This window comes from Lissotriton vulgaris, chromosome 6, assembly GCF_964263255.1.
Source record: "Lissotriton vulgaris chromosome 6, aLisVul1.2, whole genome shotgun sequence".
In the NCBI taxonomy this organism is placed as follows: domain Eukaryota; kingdom Metazoa; phylum Chordata; class Amphibia; order Caudata; family Salamandridae; genus Lissotriton; species Lissotriton vulgaris.
Window position 1 is genome coordinate 1728801446 of NC_141694.1, and position 26265 is coordinate 1728827710.

Here is a 26265-nt window from a genome sequence, read left to right on the forward strand (position 1 = left end):
ATTCTTTTGGAGTCAAAATATCAGAAAAAATCATGCCAAAAACAAAACAGGTGGTTAACTCAATTTATCTTTAGGTGAGGTCACCTCCTATCTCTTCAGGATAGTGAGCTCTGACATATGGAGTGCAAAGCTAGTTAGTTATTGGCCCATATCCTGGTTATAATACTGGCAGCACAATAAGATGTTCAGAAATACTACACCTTGACAAACAGGTACGTTATCCCATGATCCATCATCTTGACAAACGGACACCATGCTGTCTAAGTCAGGGTAGCGCGTGTGGTATCCTTCATGACAGCGGATTATTAACTTGTCTCCAGGACTGTATGTCTTGTTGTGTACATCAGCATCTTCCACGCGTGGAACACGGCAATCTAGAACTTTTTCAAGAAGTCATACATTATTTGCTTTGAAGAAAAATTTAATTAAATACGTATTTGCAAAAAATCTTTTCGTTAAAAAGTTTAAAATTTAAAATTTAAGTTTCTCTAGGTATCTGTGTAACAAGGATGGACTGGGCTACATACCTGGTTAACTTAGCTCAGACTCAACTGAGAAAAAAAACATACACTACTTTGTGCACCCGTCTTTTAAACTTTTTGTGATAGCTTGCTCACTGACAACACAAAAATCACTAGTCATAATAACACCAAATTCAGCATAAAATAAAGCTAATAAGGAGGACCAATACTTTTCAGATTGTTGTAAATCCACCCAGCTTCTTCTGAAAAATGCACAATAATATTTTTTGTAAAACAGCACAGGATACTAAGCTGTCTATTAAATGCAGCTCGGTGTATGAAGCAGCATGTACTGTAATTGTATATTATAGCCAAAGGTCAGCCTTTGCAGTGCCCCATGGACTCTGATGATGTGACCACAATGATGGAGACACAAATGCTGAAACAAGCATTTTCAATGCAATAGGTCTCGCCTTTACGCAAGTATGAGCTATTGGCATTGTAAATAACAATGCCTTTTATTTACATTTTATAAACCAAAACATAAATAAAAGTTATTGTGATTTACAAGGTATATACCTAAAACTCACGTAAAAGCAAGACCTATTGCATTGCAAATGCTTGTTCTACAATGTACATACATGGTCCAGTCCCAGAAGCACAGCCAGGCCTGCAGGTGGCGCCCTTCTTGTCAAGTGAACCCAACTTTGTGGCACTCATTTTTCGGCCTTAAAAGGAATGTGAACACTCTTGGAAGGTGTTCCTACCCGCTACCTGGCGGTTTCTGTTGGGTCTGAACCCACTGAGCGTTCTTCCTTTCACAGAGACACTAGTAGAAATTAGCCTTTAAGGTTGGATGTGGTTCTTCACAGCTGAAAGGATGTGGGAGGGGCTCTATGCATTGGTGTTGTTATTTTAGTGATTAGTAAATATTACTATTGTTGATCCGTCTTGTGTTTTCCGCTCGTGTCAATGGTGTAACCTGATATATAAAAGCTAAAAGGAGCAACGAAGAAAGGGACTAGTCACTCCCGCGCCCCCCCCACTTGATGAGTAACCAGTCCCGCGGTGGGAGACAGGCCCTTGTGGTGGATTCTTTAGCCAAAACGTACTCGGAGACTGACTTTATTCAACTCTTACTTGTACATTGCGTGATCCTGGCCAAACCAAGTGATCTCCCTCTGCTGTCCTACAATTAGATAGCCTGCCACTTTTGGGGGCGGTTACAAACAGGCGAACCACCAGTCTTCCTTAGAGCGTCACAAAATGTATGTTTACAAAAGCACGTGACGTGTGCCTTGACTGCGCCATCCCTGTCTTCTGTTCTCTTCAGTGCCCACAACAGACCCCAGCCCACAGGCAGCTTGTTATATCACAGAAATAAATGAAAAATAAAATAAAATGATTCCTTTCTTCTCATTGAAATGACCCATTTACAGCGCGTAGAAGTACTCTCGTTCGAAAACAGCACTGCTAAGATGTTTGTTTACTCATTCATCCCTTCACTTTCATGTAAATAAATTGTAAATTGATACTTCTATAGCGCACTACTCACCCGCAAGGGTCTCAAGGCGCTTATACGAATACCGCTGTGGAACCCATCCTGGCTTTCCCTGTGAGGCGTCCACTCCTGGGCACCCCCAAGATGGAGGCCAGGCATCCTTAGCGTTGTGGGGGCCGTTGTGGAGATTAAGCAAGCTATTGCCCAGAGTTGCAGAGTGGGACTCCATGATTGGAATAGGCACCGAGGCGAGAACTATCAGGTCAGTGGAATTTTTGAGCCCAAGACCCGCCGAGGCGGGGAATTGAACCCTGGTCCCGGGCTAGACCTCTGCATCAGGGTCTGCCGCTCTAACCATTGAGCCACACTTCTCATGCACTTCTTTACTCACCTAGCCGAGCCCACCGAGGCCCATCTCGTTCCAGGACCCCCGTGTCTCTTTCCACCCTGCAGCAAAGAGTATTTAAGGATCTCTGAATGACAGCGGTTGAGCTCGCGCTGCAGTGATGCCAAGTATACTGTACCAGATAACCAGAAAAGGGTGAGAATTAGAAACTTTTTTCCATAGCTGTAAAAACAAGCTACAAACTGATAATAAAACGCTGTGATGTGGGCAAGCAAGCTAGGATTCAGAGCTTAGCTCCCACACAATAACGGAAGTCGTAAATGAAGTGCTGCACGGCATGTGTGACATATTTAAAACGCCACTGGTGAGATGCAGCGAAATCCAAAAGTGAAACCAATACATTTAACCCCCAATTAAGAAAGCCCTGTTGAGTCCGCCGTCAGCAAAAGACACACCATGCACATGCACATCTCCTCTCCGGGCAGGCACGGCAAACAGGAGACAGGGAGGGAACAAACTTGCCTCCCTTGCAATCAAAAGCAAGGATTTTTCATGGGCGCCAATGAGAAGCATGGGTAGACCTTCCACCTTCCTTCCAAAGCAAAACAGACGACAATAGTCTCACAAGTGAGCAGCGCATGCGCTGCGTCGATAGGCGAGACCTAAAAACAGAACCCGATGAATCTTGATCTTTTGTATTTTAGGAAATCCAGAGTACAGCCCAAAAAGGGCCGGACATGGGTAGATACTAATACAACCCAGCTGGATAAGCTTATAATAAATTTTCATTAAGAGGAGTATATGTATATTCCATATTAACACTGTTCATCGCGAAAGTCAGCGAGATCGATAGCTTGTCGATTTATATAATGAAATCCCATTTTGTCCGATTCACCACCACACAATGAAAGTTGAGTGCAAGACTATGGTCTCCCCACCCTGAATCTAGAATCTGTGATCGTGAACCAGTCAGTCGAGGCCTGAGATACAGGGACTTAATTGCTATTCGTTTGGTAGGTACTTGTCACTGTGCGGTAAACAATATATTGATTATTTGGTCACTTCGACCTTGGACTCTCCTAGAACAAAATCACGCAATTAAATTCAACAAATATGCAGCCGATTTATTCTGGATCTACCTGGAAGGAAAACCTCCATTGCTGGTTAGAATATGTGGTCTGTGCTAGTAAACAGATGCCTGGCTCAAATTATGAACAAACAAAATCATGAATGAAAAAATAATTCAATAATTAAAAATCATACTGACCCTTTCTTGTGTTTGGTTTTGCACTCTAATGACCTAATTGAGGTAGCATAATAAGTAGGAATGTTATGCTTTGATTACAGTTGAAGATATGTACAAGATTTAAAGCAATTGTGTTCATACCCGACGGAACCATTGTTGAAACTATTACCAAATTATGGCTGGAGCCTAGAATTGTAAAGCTGATATTTATTTAGCAAAGAAATCCTACTTCTCCTTGATCTCTTGAGCCATAAATGGGTTTCAAAGATGTACTTAAGGTTGTTCTCTATATCTGCACCTCACTGTAGTCTGGAATATCTAGTAGGCAATGTGGAGATACCTTAATATCATAGCCAAAATATTGAGAATCAAAATATCAAGGAAAAGTGCAGTTCATACAGATTTGCAATTCTGAACTCCACGCCTGCGTAGCTTGATGAAAATATATAAAATAAGGTATATGTATGTGTAAAGCTAGGTATATAAAAGCTAAAATCTACACTTGCTTGTTCATATTTTGGTCTTCAATATTTTGGTTATGATATTAAGGAATCACTACATTTCCTACACTATATTCTGTACCCACACCTCTGCAGCCCTCAGCTCTGGCAACAGGCCAGAGCTAGTGTCATTTCAAGGACTGGCAGTGCCAATATTTCTCACCTTTGATACCAGACGCTTTCCTGTTGGGTTTGCCCATTTTTAGGTCGAGCTTGGTCAGCACATGTGCTGCTGCAAAGCATGCAATATTGGAGTATGGCTTTGGAGCCCCGCCCACTCCCTGCCCATATTTTTAATTGACTTGTGTCATTGTCCTCTGTAAACGCTGGCTTACGAATCGTTATTAGGCTTGTTATTCCATCCTTGGTACCGGCTTGTCTGCATTTGTTACCTCCCATAACAACTGGACCTTTTACTTGTCTTGTTACACAGTCTGCTTTATTTTGGCTGTGAGCACTATTTGGTTTAATGATTTGCCGCTATTCCACCCACTAAGTTGCAGCACGCCACCCGCTTTAATCTATTTATTAATGGCGGTTCGCTTAATTATTTATTTTATTTTTGTTTGTTGACTATTGCCCATGTGGCACTTTCACATTCATGGAGGCGAAGCCCTTTTCTTTAGACAAGCCACGTCTAAAGAAAGATGTGCGGGAGGAGCTTCGCGCGGATCCAAGATGGACGCGTGAGCACAGGGCTCCTGAGACCCTCTTCGCCTCCCGCATCTATCCTGTCACAAATCCTGCTTTGATCGACGGGTATTTGTTGACTATGCCCTGCTGACTCTGAGGACCTTTTCGGAACTTAAATCCGACGCCGCAAACCGGACTTGCTTCATCCTGAAGATTGTGGCCTACATCGTAGACCATCCCCGGCCTTGAGTCTCCGAAGTACCCAGGTGGCAACTCAACAACAACGGCCAGTTGGGCACGCCCGCAGCCCCTCTGGTACTTTCGGTTTCGTTTTGGGTCATTGTTGACGACGCTCTACGGCTGCCCCATTCGTCTTCTCGTCCCAGCTATGGATCCTGAGTTTGCTCTAGTTCTTAACCCTCTTGCCCTTGAGGTCCATCGAAAGCGTGATCATTTTGACCAGATCACAACGACTCCGTGGGAGTTCAAAGCCTACTATGGCGGGCAAGGTGGATGCCGAGAAGCGTAACACCAAGGGCACGCATCGTGGGGGTTTCATCCAAACCCAGACTATAGAGCGCTACACTCGCCCAAAAGGGTCCCCATGTGGAGCGAGCAAGGCTCTTGAAGGGACTGTAGATGATACTCCTTCATTGGAGGAGCCGACACTAAAAGGACATCATGGGCGCCATTACTAGTGTTCGGACAGACATTGGCCAACAATACGAAACTCTCGCTGCAAAGATTGACACGGTGGCGATCGAGGTTAATCTTATCGGAGCGGACCTGGGTAAGACAAATGAACGGGTCAAGTCTCTGGACATTAAAACTGCGAGCTTGATCACCGATGTCTCGGACCTCAGGCTGAGGTCCGCACTCTCCGTACCTCCAACGACCAGTTTGCCCGCCGGCTGGAAGATTTCGAGAGCCGGGCCAGGCGCAACAACGTCCGCATCGTGGGGGTTCCGGAGAACTCATCGGATGTCTCCACGGACCTTCTGGTGGAGGACCTGGTCCTTAAACATCTTGCACCTAAGGGCCTCAGTAAATTCTTTACAGTGGAACGAGCGCATAGAGTTCCCGGCGGGAAGCCGAAGCTGGGAGCCGCACCGAGACCCATCATCGCCAGGATTTTTAATTTCCGTGACCGGGACGCTATCTTGCAAGCTTCGCGAACCACGGGTCCCACTAAATTTGACAATGCCTCGGTCAGTTTCTATCCTGACTTCACCCAGGCGGAGCAGAAACAGCGCTTGGGTTTCACTGGGGTGAAAAGACGGCTCAGAGATATTGGTCTGAAATATGCCATGCTTTTTCCTGCCCGATTGAGGATCGAGTATGAGGAGCGGGCGTTTTTCTTCGATCGCCCTGATGTGGCCAGTGACTGGTTGGACACTTTGTCATCAAATCGTATGAGCGGCGAGAGCACGAGAGGTGCCGAGGGTGGCTGTGATGAACAGGAGTAGTGAGTCTGCAGCTGCGAACTGGTTACTTTGGACTTCTAGCAGTGGCTTCTTAATAGACTCGCTTATACTGTGAATACCCGGGGGTGGGGGGGGATCGGGTTTCCTTTTCCTCCTCTGGGGGCTTTCTCTCTCTTTTTGTAGGCTAGTTTCATGTGGCGACGGGCACACTGCAAGTTGGGGTGGCTTTTTGGTCTAATGCAGCGGTGCAGGGTGGGGGGGGGTGTTTTTCAGGGTTCCTTGGGGGTAGCGGGGGGGGCCTTTTCCTTTTTGTTTTGTTCGAGGCTGCTTCATTTCCTGTTATCTGCTCTGTGTGCTTGTTCCCGGGCGAGGAGGGCTGGGTGCTTATTGCCGGGATGGGGAGGGGGGGAGCTTAGGTTGCTGAGTTGGAACGTTAACGGTCTTGGAGATAGAATAAAGCGGGGTATTGTATTGCAATATTTGAAACGTTGTGCCCCGGATGTGATTTTGCTTCAAGAGACTCACTTGTTTGGAAATGCATGCCGTGCACTAAACAGACGCGGCTACCGTATGGTGGCGCACTCGGGGTTCACTTCTGGTTCGAGAGGGGTGGGGGTCATGGTACGTACTTCCCTCCCCTTAGAGATAGAAAATGTAGTGTTGGATGACAGGGGCCGCTATGCGGCTATTACGGGTCGGTGGGAAGGGAAAACGGTCTCCTTCTTGTCTGTGTATGTCCCCCCTAGCCTACAGTCTACTACGTTTGCTGATCTGGGTGATGTGATCCTGGGGCTTCCAGACGGGTTGTTGGTAGTGGGTGGCAATTTTAAATCTGTAGTTAGCGGGGATGAGGATCATAGCCCCCCCAGGATTCTGCCTGCGGCACAGCTCTGGCTCGGTAGGCTCCTGGACACGCTTGGATTGGCTGACTGTTGGAGACAGCTACACCCTGGACAGCTCCAATACACTTTCTATTCAGGTGCACACAAGAGTCTATCGAGATTAGATTATATTCTCATGCCAGCAGCACAGATAGTCTCGGTGCTTGAGATTAGACATTTGGCCAGGGGGATTTCTGACCACTCTCCGCTTTGGCTTACAATTGACATGCAATTGGGTGCTGAGGGTCGTGTTGCTCCGATTAACCCCTGGCACCTTCGTAACCCTAAGATCAGGTCGGAGATAGTGAAATGTATGGACTATTATTTCGCTGAGAATGAGGGATCGGTTCCCTCCCCGGTAACATTGTGGGAGGCCTATAAGCCAGTGATTCGTGGCCAAGTCTTGTCCCTCATTGCCAGCGAAAGGAAGCGCAAGACTGCCGCGGTGGTAGATCTGGAAAATGAGATCACTGACTTGGAGGGGCGGATGGGGTCTGGGGTCACTCCGGAGGTGCTACATTCTCTGGCCCTGAAACAATTTGATTATAAGGCGCTGGTTACTGATGCGGCCAAGGCGATGCACCGTGAACAACAGGGGCGTTTGTATGATGTTGGTGATAAGGCGGGAAAGTTGGTCGCATGGCTGGACAAAAGGGATAGATTGAACCGAGTGGTGCCTGTTGTGGAGCGTATGGATGGTGTGCGAGTCGTGGACCCGATTGACATAGTCCAAACATTTGCCCGTCACTTTCAGGCGGCTTATAAGCCGGTCTCTGATAGGCCGCAGGAGGACTCGCATCTTTTGCTTCGAGATATCGCCCTGCCTGGCCTGTCGGATTCAGACAAGGAGCTTATGGAGGCGGATTTTTCCACAGATGAAGTAGCGCTCGCTATTCGTTCACTTCGCTCCGGGAAGGCCTCGGGCCCCAACGGTATACCGGTGGAACTGTATAAACTATGCCCAGACAAAATGGCACTGTATCTTCGCAAGATGTTTCTGTCATCGCGAGATCTCGGCTCTCTTCCTCGGGATCAGAGACTGGCGTCCATTGTGGTCATCCATAAAGATGGCAAGCCCCGTGATAATTGCTCGTCATATCGGCCGATTTCGCTCTTGAATGTTGAGCCCAAAATTCTTGCTAAACTTCTGGCGAATCCTCTTTGCGCTTGCCCTCGAGCCCCTGGCTGCTTGGCTGCGGTGGGAACCATCGCTTAAGGGCATCCGATGGTCGCCTGACTTCGAGGACCGCATTTCACTTTATGCTGATGATATCTTGCTGTACCTTACCTCTCCTCGTAAGTCGTTGGGCGTTCTGTTTGATGTGCTACGCTCCTTTGGGAGGAATTCCGGGCTAGTCATTAATTGGGCCAAGTCCTATCCACTCACGGACGATGAACCCCTTCTTCCCCGCCATTGTCCGATACCGGTTTCTAGAGATGGTTTTAAATACTTGGGGATCTACATTTCACTGGACCCCAAAGCCCGCTATGAGCGGAATTTGTTGCCTCCGCTCTCCCGGCTTCGTTCGGATGTTGTGGTGTGGTGCGGCTTGCCACTATCCCCCTTGGGAAGGGCGGCCCTGTTCAAAATGATGTCTCTTCCCCCGCTTTTTATATGCCATTCAAAACACACTTGATTTAGTACCTGCTAGCTATTTGAGAGATTGAGGGCTTGCAGAGGCGGTTGGTATGGGGTGGGCGACCACGTATCGCACTGGCGAAATTGACCTTGCCTTGGTACGATGGAGGTATCGCGTTGCCTGACATCAAGCGCTACTACTGGGCATCCCAGTTGAGTGCTGTGAACCACGCTATGTACGGCCCTGTCCCGAACCCCGCGTTTGAGATGGACAGATGGCAACTCCCCGGGGGAGATTACAATCGAGCACTCTATTCCAGAGCCGACCGGAAGCACCTCACAGGCCCTACTGCAGTTGTGGTGCGAGTTTGGGGAAGCGCGACCGCCGCCACGGGTTGGACGGATAAATTGACGCAATCTACCCCATTGTATGCTGCGGAAGCATTAGGTGGCCTGTGGACGTCAAAGGGATTTGATAGATGGGATCTCATCGGCATCAGCAGGGTGGGCGACCTCTGGGCCAAGGGCACAGTTAAGACCTTCGCTACACTCCAGCGAGAATATAAACTGAGTGACAGGGAATATTTCCGATATCTCCAAGTCAGACATGCTATTAATTCGGTCTTCCCCGCTGACACTTCTATCCCGGAGGCCTCCCCTCTCGAGGATAGAGTGCTTGATGGATACGTCCCGGACAGCACAATATCTCTTATTTATAAGAAGCTTATCAACGATCGCTCAGATCTCCTCCTGCAATTGCGGACTATTTGGACCAGTGACGGATTAGAACTGGACGACGAGGACTGGCAGGCCGCGATATCCTCCCCTAAAGAGGTCGCGATTCCGGCACGTCTTGGGCTGGTGCAACTCAAAATACTGCATCGGGTATATGTCACACGCCCACGACGGATACATATGGGTTTCTCTGTGGATGGATTGTGTAGGCGCGGATGTGGTATGCTGGCTACCTTTTTGCATATCCTCTGGGAATGTCCGGAAGTGGCGATGTTTTGGCAACGTGTGCATGCAGTTATGGGTGAAGTGACGGGGGTTGTGTTGTTGCCTGAGGCCAGACGTTGTCTGTTGAATGTCTGGGAGCCAAATGATTATACTGTTGCTCAAACTCAATGGGTTACATTGGGTAATATGGTTGCTAAATGGGACATAGCCCAGATATGGGGTTCCCCAAGGCCACCAACGCTCCTAAAGTGGAAAGAAAATATGGACTGGTCCATGTTCAGAGAGAAAGTTGTGTATGTTTCCCGAGGCAGGCCTAAGAAATGGGGTAGGATCTGGGGTCAATGGAACGCATACCCCGTTCACCGACCTACCAGATCCGCTTCTACTCCATTGACCGTGCGTTCCCTATACTCAGAGCTTGTTGATTACACTGTATTGGATTGCTACCGGGTTTCCCCCCTTACACCCCCCCCCGATATTTCTCCTTCTTCAATTGCAATGCGTCTTTCAACCGTCTCCCACTGCCATCAGGGACAGCCAGTTTATAAATAGCAATGCCTCAACCTTTTTTTTTTCTGTACTTTTGTTTGTGGTTTTATTTAAATAACAGATAAAATGTGAAAACTTTCACTGATCCTAGCTATACCACCTGCTTCTTCATACTCACGAAACGTCGCTGCCGTACCCCCGGGTTGTCGGCTGATGAGCTGTGTATTTTGATGCTGATGTTATTGTGTTTGACTGACCAGCCTCCGTGGTTGTAGGTCTGTAATTGTCTTTTTCTTTACATAATAAAGGTTTTCAAAAAAAAAAGAAAGATGCGCGGTCGCTATTAAAGTGAAAACTCGGCATGGGCACTTTTACAAAAAAAAACATCTGTTTGTCAACTTGACAAACAGATGCTTTTTTTTGTCAAAGCGCCCTAGGGCGCTTTTCACTTTATTGTCGCCCATGCCCCTTTCTTTAGACATGGGTTGTCTAAAGAAAGGGGCGTGGCCTCCAAGAATGTGAAAGCACCGCATGGGCACTAGTAAACACACAAATATTTGCAATGCAATAGGTCTCGAATTTGCAAGAGTTTAAGCTATTGCACTGCCAATAGCTCAAACTCTCGTAAAATGCGAGCCCTATTGCATTGCAAATGCTTGTTATGTCCTGCCACAAGGATATTTTGACTCACAAGCCTTTAGTTGCTTTACAAAAAACAAACAGAAGTAGAAATTGTGTCAAGCCTTCTATGGCACTGCTATCTTAAGAAAGCATCTAGCAGAGTATAAATAGACTTGCGTGGGTGTGAGTATGGACGGTGTATGGGTGGGATGCAAGCAGATTACATTTTATATACCTTTTCCAACAAGAGAACAAATGAGTCTTGTGAGGTGGGGTTGAAACCTAAGCTGTGTTCCATAAGTGGCCAGGGGCATGCAGAGGAGTTTATCATACTTGTGCTCCTTGGTCACAGAAGAGAGAATAACAAGCAGGGGCGGCTCTAGGCTCATGGCGGCACTGGGCAGGGAGCATAGGTAGGGGGCTCCCGAGGAACAATTAGGGGGCCCCAGGAGGAACGCAGGTGTGGAGGCCAGTGAAGTGGGGGGGTCAGGGTGTTTGGAAGTGGAACAGAGCCGGAGACTGCCAAATCCCTGCCAGGGGCCACCATGCAAATATGTATCCATCCTCAGAGGATTATTATATTAACCCCTCCCCTGCTGATGACGGAACCGCTCCGTCATCAGCTACGGTTGGGCTGTGCTGATGACGGAGCGGTTCCGTCATGGCCCGGCCGCCGCGCCTGTGCGGCGCTTATTTCGCGCCTGCGCGGCCGTTCTATTGAGCGGGGTGGTCATGACGGAACCGCTCCGTCACCAGCACAGCTCAACCGCGGCTGGTGACGGAGCGGTTCTGTCACCAGCATGCAGCCGCCCCGCCCGCGTTAGTGCTGCGGCGGAATAGCCGCCGCAGCGAAAGGGTTAAGGATACATATTGGCTTGGTGGCCCCTGGGGTTTGGTGGCCCTGTTCAGGTGCACAGCTTGCACATGCCTAAGGCCGCCCCTGTAACAAGTGTCCCTGGAATGTGCCCCTAGCTAGCTCTACAGATATCCAGGGAGCTCAACAATCAAGGCTGGTTTGTTCTTGAGGAATCTAAACTACTTCCCATAACTGAAAACATAAATCAACAAATACCTATTGCGCTCTTTTAGAACGAACAATTAACACTAGGCAATTTAATCAATTATTGTATACTTTACCACCAAGTTGACTTACCTTCTGGTAGGCACTCGGTTTCGTCAATTGGTTTCCAGCTGAGAGAGCCATTGTAGTGTCGCAAGCACTGTTTCTTAGGTGGCCCATTAAGCCTGTATCCTTCCAGACAGTGGAATCGTGCTACAGCGTTTTCAAAGAAAACTCCTACATTGGGCGTCCAGTAGCCATAGTCTGGAACACTGGGATTGGTGCAAGCATCTGAATCTGAAAATGCTGAAGTTTTAAGAGACTGTTGTTAATTAAATTACTCTGTTAATAATGCACTACTTGTTGTTCATCTGGGAAAAGTGTTGTATAGCAATTAACAATTATTTTCACCCATATCCTCACTCTATAGTACAAATAAATGTATCCAATAACGAGGTATCAAAGAGAATAAACCAGAAACAGATGAATGCAGAACAATTTGTCATAATTTCAGATACGCTGTGAAAGTGCTGCAAACTCCTAACATAACTAAGAGTTATTGCAAAAGTACTATTCAAATTATTACTCAAATCCCAACATTCAACATGGGTTACCAACAATAATGCACTCCGTATAGTAGGCCTCTTAAGGGGCTGACTTGGTTATGTTTAGAAAAGAAAAATATGAAGTAGAGGACTGACTCTATCCAAGAGCATAGGCATAGACCTTTAAATAAAACACTCTACAACTACCAAAGATGAACTTATCAAACTGTGACACCTGAAATACAAATACATTACAAAATAGAGTAGAAAGGACTGGCAAAGAAGTGAGGATAGAGTCCAGACTCAGTAAATAAGAAATGTTACGGTTGCTTTTGACAGGCGGAAATAGTGCAATAGGCCTTAATAAAGCAAAGCGATTGGTTTTATTATTTGTTGTGCAATTTATATATCCTTCGGTGTCACCCTCCAGTTACTCCACAATCTGTTTTTGGTGGTTCCCTCATTTTCCTGAAGAAATGATTATGCAACACAAACATCGTTGCCACACCATTCCAGTTTAGATCCAGCCAAATGCAAATCAGCCTTGACCCTTCTCCCCATTGGAACAGCCCAGCCCGCAATGCCAGGCCAGGTCCTCCCTAAACCGGAAAACAAGCATCCTAGGTCTGATTCTCATGGTATCGCCCCTCATCAGCCAGACTAGCTTAAAACCGGTGGAAAATACGATGGATGGAATGCTATAGAAATGAGTAGACAGTGTTTCAGAGGGACCCATGTCTGCTTTCAGCAGGACCCATGTGCACAGGGAGCAGTATGGTCTAGTGCAGTGGTTTTGAACCCATGGACCGGAGACACCAGGAAAGCCTATTCAGTTGGTCCGCGACTGCTTAGAAAATGAAAAATTATTAATAGATTAATAAAATGTATATAAATAAAGAAGCAAAAATTACAATTTGAACTTTTAAAACATTCTGTAAGTGTGAAGGAATTTGAAATTGGATTCTAAAAGTTAAGGAAGTATCCTCAGAATGAGTCATGGAAGCAGTGCAGGTACACCAGACAGAATATAGTTTGGATGAGCCTCAATAGAATTTAGACAATGTCCAAATGTAGATTTCTTTTTTTTATATTGGTTTGTGAATTAATTAAAATATGTCAATTTGTATGTTTTCTCGACGAATGCTTGTTTCTGTATTTTTTATGTGTTGGTTTGCGGTTCAACTTATCGCAAATGCTTAGGCTGGTTTCACCAGCTTCCAGCAATTACTCAGTGGGGGTACCAGGATTTTTGTAATGGTTTTGTGGGGTTCCACAAAAGTCAAAAGGTTAAGAAACCCTGCTCTAGTGGTAAGTTACAAACCATGTAGCATGATGACTCAGTTAATTGTGCGATCTCTAAAATCTATTTATATGTTGATCAATATACAATTTAGGAAAATGCTGCTTCCTGTGCATGACTTGAAATGGTCTCTCAGCTCTCCATATATGCACATGATCTCTCAAACAGCCCTGTCTAAATGTATCCCTCATGTATCCCTCCATTGACTCATTCCAAACCTCATTTTACTACTATGATTTCCCTAATCCCTCTCTAGAGTCTCTCCCTCCTCCATCTCTCCTTTTACTGATTCCACACCTCTGTTTACTACTATGATCCCCCAAATAACACTTTCTCGACTATTCCCTCTTCTATCCATCCATTATCCTGTTCAATCCAACTAACAAACTTGCATGTCCACCGCTCAAATGAACTCATATTTCCCTTTACTAATCCACTGCTAATTCTTTTTGGGTTCCAGAGTAGTGTGCTCCTCGCTGAAAAGCGCTTAGACGCCTTGTCAAGGGCAGTAAGCGCTATATACATACAAGAGCAATTACATCGTTCAGTTGCCTTCCAGCTCATTTCGCACACATAAAAACTAACACGTACATGAAATTTTGGTATTTCACAGAATAGCTCTTGCTGTTTTATCTAGTGTGTGTGTGTGTGTGTGTGTGTGCGCGCGCGCCACAAAGTGAATCCCAGCACCTGGACTATGCTCCATCACCAAGGGCACTTCAGTTGAAGGCAAAAGTCCTTTGGGCTATTAATATTATCAATATCCTTGGGCAAAGTAATACATCAGAGTTTCCTAGAGAGCTCGATGCTAATGGATTCTGACGACTGCCCTGATTAATGCCCTCCACGGTGGAACACACTTTTAGCCAGGAGGGAAAAATAAGAAGGGAGCCACAAGTCTAGTTTGGAGACATTAGTTTTTTTTTTCAAATTGTGCCTTGACATTTCACCACTGAGGATAGCATTTTAACAGCACACACTAGGAAATAATGTGGCAGTCGACGTGTTATTATCTAGATTTTCTTTTATTGAAAAATGCAAGTGTCGTGCGGCTCGAGGTAAGTGGATTGGTGGGTTAAGCCGAAGGCCGAGTAAGAAATGACGAACATTGTAAAGATCTGAGTGTATCTAGGAACTACATTTGCCAAATTGATATAAACTTGTTCACAGGAAGAATAAGAAATGAAAAGATCAAAATATGGCTATAGCTAAAATCGGTCAGTAGAGATATTCATTTATTTTTACAGCCTAAAATTGTACTTTCCTAGCAAGAACTTCAGACACAACTATCACCACCTGGGGTCTGATTAGGAGTGAAGAAGATATCTGTGGGCGGAATAAATAATTCTGGATGGTATCTCTGCAAACACATCCTTGTGCTAGGAGTTAAACGCCATACAATGGAGAATTACAGCACGCACATGGGTTTTTTGCCCAGAATCTAGGACTGCACTCCTAATTATGTGGAGTTTAACGCATACACCTACCCTTGGAAAGTTATAACAGTGTGTAAGTGTGAGGAGTGGTGTGGGCGAGGGAGAGGTTAGGTGAGGATGTGGCCCAGCAGTGGGGTGCATTACATGCTCCTCGATGCCCTGGAAAAAAGCCGGTGGGCACTGGAGTCAGGGGACTGGCATCCCATTCTCAAGGCAATTTTACCAACTCGAATTTCCAGCTGATAAAATGGACTTTGGCAGCCCTGCACCCGGGGATTCAGGTGGAAGGAACACCAGGCCACTTTTTAATCTAACAAAACTGGGAATTCGACATGGGAATTCCACTCTGCTCTTCTGGTAGTCATGCCCTAAATGACATACTGTAGTCCAAGTGAATTCTTGGAGAGGATTTTTGTGGAATCTAGAATAGTATTTTCAAAGGGAAGACTATTCTTGTAACGTCAGACCCTCTGGATGGTGTTCACTTAAGATTCTGCTATTTTAAGATATTCTCTGATGCTCTTGGCGAAACCTTTACATTGAATGCGAGTCAAGATCAAGGTTCACGACCCATCGTTGTATTCTCCTAGCCTCTAATTTCTGCACATTGCTGCTCTCTCTCAATTCAGTGCTCAAAACAGAAACCCATCTGACCCAAATCCTTTTCTAAAGGTGGGATGGCATTTGCTTTATTTTATGTCTATAGTGCTCACACGATCAGATCGCTGCTGTCTATTGCCGTTAGACGAGGCAAGAAAGCTGACAGGAAATGCGTGATCACCCACAAACCACGGTACTGGGCTAAGGCAAGATATATTAGTCTTGTGAAGCAATGAGGCAGGGCTGCTGCAGCCACAGACCTATCGGAGAAGGTGAGGTTTCAGGTCTTAGCCTAATTTTCCATTATCATCTTCATTGTGAAGGAGTGACCCGTAGACATCTAGAGTTTTGTTCCAAACTATCAAAGTCTCATTAATGAAAAGAGTCTTTTTCTGGACTTTTGGTCCGGACAGCTTGTAGAGCCCCATCTATTTGAATAACTCTGCGGTGACAACTTGCCTACATACCTGTTCAAGCCCCTAGATACCCTCATCGGCGATTAGTGCACTATATAAATCGACATAACATTACATAACATCCAGTCAGGGCCGGACTGAGAACTAAAACCGTCCCTGGCAAAGTGCTCGCCGCCGCGCCCCTCCCCCCCCCCCCTCCACCCCCCAGGGGATTGTGGGTGCCACCGAGCTCTTTGGCCGATTTTACAGCTAAGCTGCAAAAACGGCCCTGTAACAAAATCGTCTCCCAGAGGCCCAAAACCGGCCCCCTACCTGTGTGGCGCACCGGGGGATTGCCCGGTGCCCGCTACGGCCAGTCCGGGCCTGCATCCAGTTAGCAGCACAGTGGCATGCTCCTTTGTGCATGACCTTGTGTAAGGGATATATGAGCATCTTGAACTGCCAGTGGAGGGTCATCAAGGGTGCGAGTCGGGATATGTGTATTTTGGTCCTAAAACGAGTTGGCCACATGACTGAACATGTTAGACCTAGGCCATCATCTTGGTGAAGAGACCCCAGTACACACCGCTGCAGTAGTCCACGCAAGAAATTAAGCAATGGTAGGAACAGTAGAGGTAGGATTCTTTAAGAGATTGCCAGATGACGGAAATCATAGTTAGTGACTTTCTTGCCCTTTGTGCTAAACAACAGTTTTGTAACTAGAATAGCTCCATGGTTGCCGTGTCTGGAAAGAGAACCCATGGAGGCTCCTAATTTAGTTGTTCCAGGTTTTCAAATATTCAAATTATGACAGTATGGAAAAAAAAACAGTCTTATTAATTTGTTTTTTCAATTGCGAAACTCCTGAGAGTTCATTGAAGAATCAGGGAATTGAGAAGGATGCCACAGGAGTCTGAAAACAAACATTCTACAACATAATCCCCCTCCTAAACTCCATCGATTTGCCATGGCCTGACACTGAGACTGCCTATGCGCTGGTGTCATTCCTTCCCTTCACAAGACGTGGTAAAACACCTATCCCGCTGGGACAATCTGAATAACTGGTCTTGAAATATCTGACTTTTCCATAGCATGGGTATTAAAACCGTGATGGGTCTGGTGCCAGTCTAGAACTTCTTTGTGTGTAGAAAAATATAAAACACACTAAGAAATATATACACGTTTGTGACACTTTTCTAATGCTTTTTATGTCTCCATATTAAAGAAATCTTTCAAAAACATACGACTCAACCTATACTCCTCTTAACCATTAACGTTGAAGTAACTCTGGTCAGTTCCATTTGTTGTCTTCTAAGAATTTGTCATACCTGTGTTGGACAGCGAAAGGACAGCCGATTTAACTTAGGGTTTGTAAGTCCTTACATTGACATGATCCCATCCGTATTCCTTGAGTAACAACTCGAGTCATACGACGTTGTGCACCACGAACCATGCATACATTTTCAGCACTACTAAGTTGGAAAGGACTTACCATTTGTTCATCCATCCGCCCAAAATCTTTAATTACCACCATGGGCTGAGTTAATAATAGGTGCTGTATGGCACATACTTTCTCCTTGCCCCATGTGGTATGTATTTCCTGTTTTGTTTTTCTAAACATTATGATTTTGTCTATATTTTCAGCTATAGAGAGACCTCTCCCACCTACCGTACCATAGCAAATGCGTAAACGAAACAGGCGTTTCTACCAACCAAACAACAGCAACACAGCTGCAGTTTATCAGCAGAGGACAGGACAATTCTCTGTACCTACTCAGCTTTTAAGACCAGAAACCACTATTCAAATTACTACTTTAAGCTATGTGACTTCGGACCTCTTAATTAGTAGAGCATCCATTAGCAAAATCAATCTTCAATGACTGTTGCTTATTACCTTTAGAAGATTGGGGCTTTATTGACCAGTCCAGCTAAAAAGACACCACCATATTTGAAACAGTTTTTAGATATCTTTTTATTTGCATTTCTGCTAAAGCATCTGAGACCCAGGCACTGATCAAAAGGTAGCTGAATGGTTCAGAGTAGACAGTGACTAATTGGTTTATTATTAAGCAACATAAAAATATTGTGAATGGTGAGTACATTATGAAAAGTTGCTTAACACAGTAACTTGCAGTCTTCATACCAATGGTACTGCTAATGTGAACTATTGAAGCCTGAGTGAACTAGAAACCCGAGTATATTCTTCGATGTTGTACATTAGTGATTTACAGCCCCTAGTGTCAACGCCATGCATTACTAGTACAAGAAGGGGCATGGAGCAAGAAGTACAATATGCCTCCAGGTTTGCCTCTACATCCAAAGTTGCACCATGCTGTAGTATCATAGTGTGTAATGGTGACACATTTGTATCCAGCCTGAAGTTGTTGCCTTTGTGATTGGCTGGCTTACTAAAGATTCACACAAAAACTTGTGCACGTGAAACTTCTTTGCACAAATGTGGTATCTCGACTCTAAAGCGCCAGGTCCTTGGTCACAAAATCAACATCTGCAGATATGTTTTTGTGGAAGTTGTATTTAGGACTACACGACGTGTGGCTTTTCCCAGTGGTGTGAGTGTGGGAAAAGGGGTCTTTCCATGAAGGTATCATTGGAGTGGCAAATGCAAGAGTTGGAAACACCAGCATAATAATAACCTATTGGGCATGCTGCCTCAGAATGCATGCAACAAAAGTGTGGAATGTTTAGTGTCTGCCGCCTGGTTCCAAAGCTACAGCGGGCGGGCTGGTCACAGTGCAGGTAGGAATTTTAGGAAAGTTCAGGCCTCTTATTCATACCTTTGAAATTACGTCTTAACCAGGCAGTGGTAAGGATCATCAGGGGCGGCCTTAGGCATGTGCAAGCTGTGCACCTGCACAGGGCCACCAAACCCCAGGGGCCACCACGCCTGGATACATATTTGCGTGGCAGCCCCTGGCAGGGATTTAGCGGCCTCCGGCTCTGTTCCACTTCCAAACACCCTGACCCCCCACTCTTCACTGGCCTCCGCACTCCGCCCCGCCCGGACCCCCTCTTCTGGGGCCCCCTACCTACGCTCCCTGCCCAGGGCCACCATGAACCTAGAGCCGCCCCTGGGATCATCGCCTGCAGTATCCAATTTACCACAGCAGGCAATATACATTCAGGTGCACTATTTCCAGTGACTCACGCCTTCTCCAGCAATAAAAAGTGACACCGGTGATGACATTTTTCAACTGGATATAACTTTCCCCACCAAGGCACTAGAGCACTGTATTATGCTATTTACAATTGTCTTAAGGGTGGCTATGTCATAGCATAAGCTGTAATGCAGAATTGTTGTTCTGCCACTGCCAATAGGGATATGGAAATGGGCCTCAGTGGTGCTCTTATAAGCACTGGTAGTATCTGCAGCATGCGTCAGCAAGGTATCTCGAGGAGTATCTGCCAATCAGAATGCAACTTCACCCTGCACTGCGAACCACACACTGGAGAAAATGATGGCAAACCAATTTCGAGGATATTGGTGCAGAATCACATATAAAATGCAAGGTAACTATTAAACCAATTAATGATATATGGATTTCAAATAGGTCATATCCCTTTCGGCACTTTAAAACCCTTTGAAAATTCACTTTCACATTCTCAATCTATAACACAAACACATTTTATAATCTATCGGCGATTCAAGTTGTAAATAACATTTTGTAAATGCAAAGTCCAACAGAATACACCAGAACATGGATTAATAAACAGAAATGCAGTCATGTGGCAGAATGGGAGACCTTTGAACAATAGCGTTCATTCACTTCAAGTAAATCATTGTTTATACGGTACTCTTTACTTCCTTGGTTAATGTCTAATTGCAAAGGCTGCTTCGTCTCAGTGTTTGTTATTCTGCAATTTCAAAAGTTAACTTATTTGAGATTAACAGGTAAACCAATTATTCCACCTTTCACCAAGACAGAGCAGCAGGAATACAAGTCAGGGAACACGATTTAGAAAAATGAAGTAACATATGATCCCCAGAACAGAGGTAGTGGCGTAATGACCTCTATTTATGTAATTTCACCCGAAAGTTTCTCTGCTCCAGGAATTTCCATTGCCATAATAAAGCACTAAGGGGCTCGCTCTGGCTTGACTATTCGGGTGGAAATGTTGTTTCCACTCAAATTGATACTTTTGAGTCAGACAATAATTTTGCTCTGACCCCTTAAGTTTCCCAAAACAACATTCTAGCCTCCAGAACCAGTTGAAACACATGCTTCCGCTTGTGTGGAAGCTCTTACATATTTTTGGATCTGTCTCAATGCTAACATTTAGTCACATAGTAATTTTAAAGGGAAAGTGTTCTTGCCTACTGGGCAGAACAATTTACGTATACTCTCGGGTTATGACACCACCCTGTCCACCGTCAAATGCATGCCTGGGACACAGCGGGGAATTCATAATTCGAACGGCAGAATCCCTACATCTGAATCGCTGCCCTGTCCCACGTCAGACTGGAGGGAGGCACTGGACTCATGATCCTGACATGGCTGACGGGATAGACCCACCAGCTTTTGCTAGTGATGGCACCTATACCACCCTTTCATGGCCTCAGTAACTCCCTGGGAGTCCACAGAGAAATCCCAGGTACTCAGAAAAGTCCTGGGAATGTGGACACAGGTCAAGTCAGCCCCCCACCCTAGGGCGACCGAGCAAGCTATAGAGTAACCTCCCTGGGGTGCACCAAAAAAGCAATGCTTGGGGATGAGAATTTTAAGAGCTACTGTGGCCTCCTGCCCTCCAGTACCCCTGAGATACATACAATACTGCATCTAGGGATTCCCCAGGTTTCGGGGTATAGGCAACTCTGGGTTCTGACACATGGCCTTGTGAAAGGGTCAGATTGAACAGAGAAACTACCATGGCAGCCCTTCCACAGTCATGCTGACACCACTGCCACACGGCCTGGTCGTCCCGTTGATTCATTGATAAAACTGGCTGTAGCAATGTAGGTGGCAGGCTAGTGGGGCGCGGGCTGGTTCATAACGAGATGGCGGCTGTGCCTCCATCCATGTTGAATTAAAGACTTTGGTTAGTAATATTATCCAGGTTAGATGCTGCTCAGCTAAAATGCAGCCCTTGAGTGGTACCAGAGAGCAGATGGGAGTAAAACAATCTTGTGGAGTGGGGAGTAATGCATGCAATGCTTCAAAATCGTTAAAAGGTTTGGGCAGGATGTTACCTTTGTCCTCTGAACAACTTTTGCCCATTGACACGCTGCATGCGCTGTGGGTAGAGAATGGCTAGAATGGAAGGGGGCCTCCGCATCTTGCATGTCCATTTGCAGGTGAAGGCTTGCTCTGAAAGTAGGGTTTGGCAAGAGCTTTGTTTAGCTTTGGTGGATTCTATGCATAGTGGCTGACTGGTGACTACTGGGTGGGCTCACGGCGATCTTGCTCCAGTGAGCTTTTTTCATGGTGCACAGGACTTTCATACTTATCCCTAGAGTCTCATGGGAGCACATGCAGAGCTTTCAAGATGAGCTTCGTTGTAGTTGCACTTATCCAGATTAAAGCATGGTCTCTTTTTGCCTGGTTTTGCTGTCACTTCTTCTTGTGATTTTAGAGAGGCCATTAGAAATCTATTATAATAGTCTTAGTACCATACCCAGAATTCCCAGCAGCGCCATTTCATGACTGGGTTGGATGGTTCCAAGAATGGAAATCCTAAAATGATCACTTGGTCATTTCCGCTAGGTGCATCTCCAAACAGGGTATGAAATATGGATAAGTGAATTAAATGAATCATTTAACAGAGGTACAAATCAGTGGAGTTAAAAGTAAATCTATACTTGCCCTATATGCACCCACTTTCACAATATTTTGGAAGTTAGAATTCAACATACTATATTTTTGCAGCATTATCTTAAAACTCGAAATTCTGGCAGTATGTGATATAATGCTTTCGTGATCAAGTAGGGTAGTACAGCCTTCCTAAATTTTCACAGTATATTCCAGGAGTGTCATTATAAAAGAATGCAAAACAACAACTGTTTTTACTAGAGGCAAGTTATTTTAGTCCACTTTCAATAAATTTCTCTATCTTTCACGTCACCAAAAACGTATATTGCAGCAACTTTACATCCTGCATTGTTTACAATAAGCTTTTCATGTTGGTCACCTCACATTTTCTTCAAACTCAGGGGTAGCAGATGGGTCGGATTGTGAGATGGTCACCTTTTTCCATTACTAATGCTCTTGGCAACTGGTAGAGCCATATATTCCTACCAGAACATTGTCACGGCCATATTCTTCTGAGAATCTTCCTCTGTATTGTACAACAAAACTTTTCAATTAGGCATAAGGCATATTGCTATTTTTTCTGTGAAGTGGGCAGATTTTCAGTGCCTTTACATTAGGCACTTTATTGTCTTGTGTGTCTCGAGCTTAGCTTTATAAATTGTTATTACTACACTGGGTTTCTCCGATGCGAAGTACGCGCACCCAATGGAATCCACCGACATGTTTCTATTAGGTTGTCACACATAGTTGCTTTCTTATTAGTCCTCTATTCTTAGGTGTGCTTACGCATACAATGAGTGCATGTGAATTCAGCTCTAGGCCCTTCAAAGGTCCTGAAGATTCCATGATCCATCACCCATGGCTCTCATCTTCAGCAGACTGGCAAACGGAAATGCTCTCTTTCCAGGGTTCGCCGCATACCTCCACCTCGGACTACAGACCATACAGAGCGCCGCAGCCAGACTCATCCTAGATCTCCTGAGATGAACCCACATCACCCGTATCTCAGGGTACTCCACTGGCTCCTTGTACAGGAAAGAGGCCAGTTCAAGCTCCTGACTATGAATACAAGGCACTACACAACTGCTGACCCGCCTACTTGAACCACCGCCAGAACTTCTATCAGCCCACCAGACACCTCCACGCCGCATCCCTTTCTCTAACCCTCACCTCAACCGACATAGCAGATGCAGAAGTCACTCCTTCTCCTACCTAGCAGTGAAGACATGGAACGAGCTACCCTTTTATCTTCGGGTAGCCCCATCTCTTTTAGGTTCCGAAAGTCACTGAATACCAGGCTATTAGGCTAATCAACTGAACTCTGCTAGCACCTGGATACCCTCACAGGTGACAAGAAGCGCTCTACAATTCTGCTGACTGATTGATCCTTCACATATTCATTTGTACACTGGTATTATGAGGGCCCCGGCGAATTAGGGACATTTTATTTATTTTTGCCTTGGTTTTATTTGGAGGTTTAATCTAGCACTGCTAGACCCTTGACACAGCGCTACTGAACAACACAGTAACCTTGCAATTGGCAGGGAGATTGCATAGTAAATACATCAGTGAGGCAAAGGAGAGCTATGTACATTTGTGAAAGGCATCAGTATAACCCTAGGTCATTAAAAAATGTATACCATTTGTAGGCAATTATGAGTAAGCATATATGGAGACAATATGAGATCTTTGTGGCCACTGCACGAAAAATGGTGACCATGGTGTATTCTGTCCCCTGTGGCAATATGGTGGCACCTGCTGCATAAAGGTGGCCCTGGAAAACGTGAAGTATTGTGTGTATTGTGTCCTCATGGTGGAAACTATTATATCATGCAGGGCAGGTCTGGGAACCCAAAGCAGCCCTGACAAATTTGTAGGAACATACCCCTTTTCCCTGACCAGGCCTGGAGGATGGGGTGCACACGTGTGCCCCGCTGCTTTTGTTAGTAGGGGCCGATATTGCAGCGCTGCTGCAAAACCGGCCCCCAGTAACAAAAGCAGCCCCTACCACTAAAAAATCTGCCTCCCGTGGGGAACACCCGATGCCCATTACAGCCAGCCCGACCCCGATATCAGGGGTAACATTAGCATGTTTGACCCACTTTAGCAGCCAAGTAGCAACCTATAAGATAATGGTGGTCTGGAGAATTGTCAGGATTTGTGGCATAATGTTACCGTATGGAGATCACTGGTGACATTATGGTGGTTCTGGCATATTGAGAGCACTTCGAACACCAGTGATGTTATTTATACTACTATTATAAAGAGAGAACTTGCACCTTTTGGCAAGGTAAACTCGGGAACCACAGCGCCAATCCACACACCCAATACATTGTTGTAAACCACAGGGTGTGTAGATGGACATAGGCTGCAAAAAATAAAAAATAAACGTAAGTTAAAAAAATAAAGTTTTAAAAAAAAGTAGTCCCCTAAAACAAGCGCCGGCCGCGACGTAGCGCTGACCGCGACCTACACCTGCGTGATGACGCATGGGGAGGAGTGGGGACGAGGGCCGACGTGCGGCGAGTAGTGATGAGTGGCGCGGCGGCTCAGGTAAGGCGAGGCGGGAGGCGGTCCACGGTCCGGGCAAGGCAATGTCGGGGCGGGCGGGGGCCCGGGAGTGGGGGCTAAGTCCGGATTTTTGCTGATGTAAGGCGTGAGGGCGGGAGGCCCGGCCGGGACTAAAGAAATCCTCAAAATGCAACCCCAGCCGCCTTCTGCCCCCGGGCAACGCTGGGGGGGGCTGGAGGCAGCTGGGAGGCAGGCGGGCGGGCAGCGGTGCAACCAATGTCGAGGCGGGCGGGGGGCCCGGCCGGGACTACACAAACACTCAAAATGCAGCCCCCAGCCCCCTTATGCCCCCGGGCAACGCCGGGGCGGGCTGCTAGTACTAATATAATAAAGAGAGAGCCCAAACCTTTGAGGCGGGTAATCTCAGGAACCACAACACCAATCACAACACCCAATGCAGCGTTGGAAAGGGTAGTTGCAGCAGAAGGACATAGGCTATGCAGACGCCCACCATATTCATTTAAAAGGTAAAAGAACCGTGCCAGCAAAGTAGTCCCTTGTGGGCGTGTCTGCGTTGTGCTGTGGGCGTGTGCTGGGGGCGTGTGGTACGTTCCGCCCTTCATGCCATGTCTCATATCGTGTGCTGTGGGCGTGTGCTGGGGCGTGGGCGTGTGCGGGGCGCGGGATTACGGGAAAAAAAAGCGAGCGTTGTGCCCAATATTTCATTGTTTTTTCTTCCCTGGTTCTGTACATTCCAGCTCCGGGTGTCCACCCTGCTCCCTTTAAATACCCCTGCACCCCATAATCATAACCCACCCTTACTCCTTAAAATACCCCAACACCCTTAAACACTAACCCATCTTAACCCTATAAATATACCCCGTTCCCCAAAACCCAAACCTAGCCCTGAACCCTATAAATACCCCTGTACCCCAAAACCCAACCTAGCCCTGGACCCTTAAAATACCCCTGTACCCCAAAACCCAAACCTACCCCTGAACCCTAAAAATACCCATGTACCCCAAAACCCAAACCTAGCCCTGAACAATACAAATAACCCTGTACCCCAAAACCCAAACCTAACCCTGAACCCTAAAATACTCCTGTACCCCAAAACCCAAATCTACCCCTGAACCCTAAAAATACCCCTGTACCCCAAAACCCAAACCTAGCCCTGAACCGTAAAAATACCCCTGTACCCCAAAACCCAAACCTACACCTGAACCCTAAAATACCCCTGTACCCCAAAACCCAACCTAGCCCTGAACCCTTAAAATACCCCTGTACCCCAAAACCCAAACCTACCCCTGAACCCTAAAAATACCCCTGTACCCCAAAACCCAAACCTAGCCCTGAACAATACAAATAGCCCTGTACCCCAAAACCCAAACCTAACCCTGAACCCTAAAATACTCCTGTACCCCAAAACCCAAACCTAGCCCTGAAAACTAAAAATACCTCTGTACCCCAAAACCTAGCCCTGAACCCTTAAAATACCCCAGTACCCCAAAACCCAAACCTACCACTGAACCCTTAAAATACTCCAATACCCCAAAACCCAAACCTAGCCCTGAACCCTAAAACTACCCCTGTACCCCATAACCCAAAAGTATATCTGAACCCTTAAAATACCCAAACACCCCAAAACATATACCTCAGTACCCCAAAACATATACCCCTATACCCACACTAACCTTATCCAAACATAAAAAAAACATGTTTTTACCATTCATGCATTTACAACGAATTTCGTTGTAAATGTATGCATGGTAAAAGCATATAAAATGTAATGCCATGCGTTATAATGGCATTGCGGAGTCGTGGTACTTTCGTAATGAAAGTATGCGGAGTGATGGTATGCAGAAAGAAAGTTGCGGAATAACGGGTGTTTACCCTCCCCGGTAAGTAAATTGGTGGCACGGCGGCCTACATCTCCAGCAACATACTCCTATTTTTTCACCACCGATTTGAAAAATGCACAGGTCTCTCTCATTGATGGCCAGCACCGACAT

General features: G+C 46.0%; 1 protein-coding gene across 4 annotated transcripts in view; it reads right to left on the bottom strand.

The window, feature by feature from the left end:
- Nucleotides 1–26265, bottom strand: part of SUSD4 (sushi domain containing 4) — a 193374-nt gene that overhangs the window by 107908 nt on the left and 59201 nt on the right. For all 4 annotated transcript variants that reach the window (XM_086927955.1, XM_086927956.1, XM_086927953.1 and 1 more), the window contains 2 exons: nt 11795–12007; nt 201–380 (listed from right to left, as the gene is read on the bottom strand). In XM_086927955.1, the coding sequence (XP_086784081.1) occupies nt 201–380; nt 11795–12007 (393 nt within the window). The remainder of the gene's footprint in view (nt 1–200; nt 381–11794; nt 12008–26265) is intronic.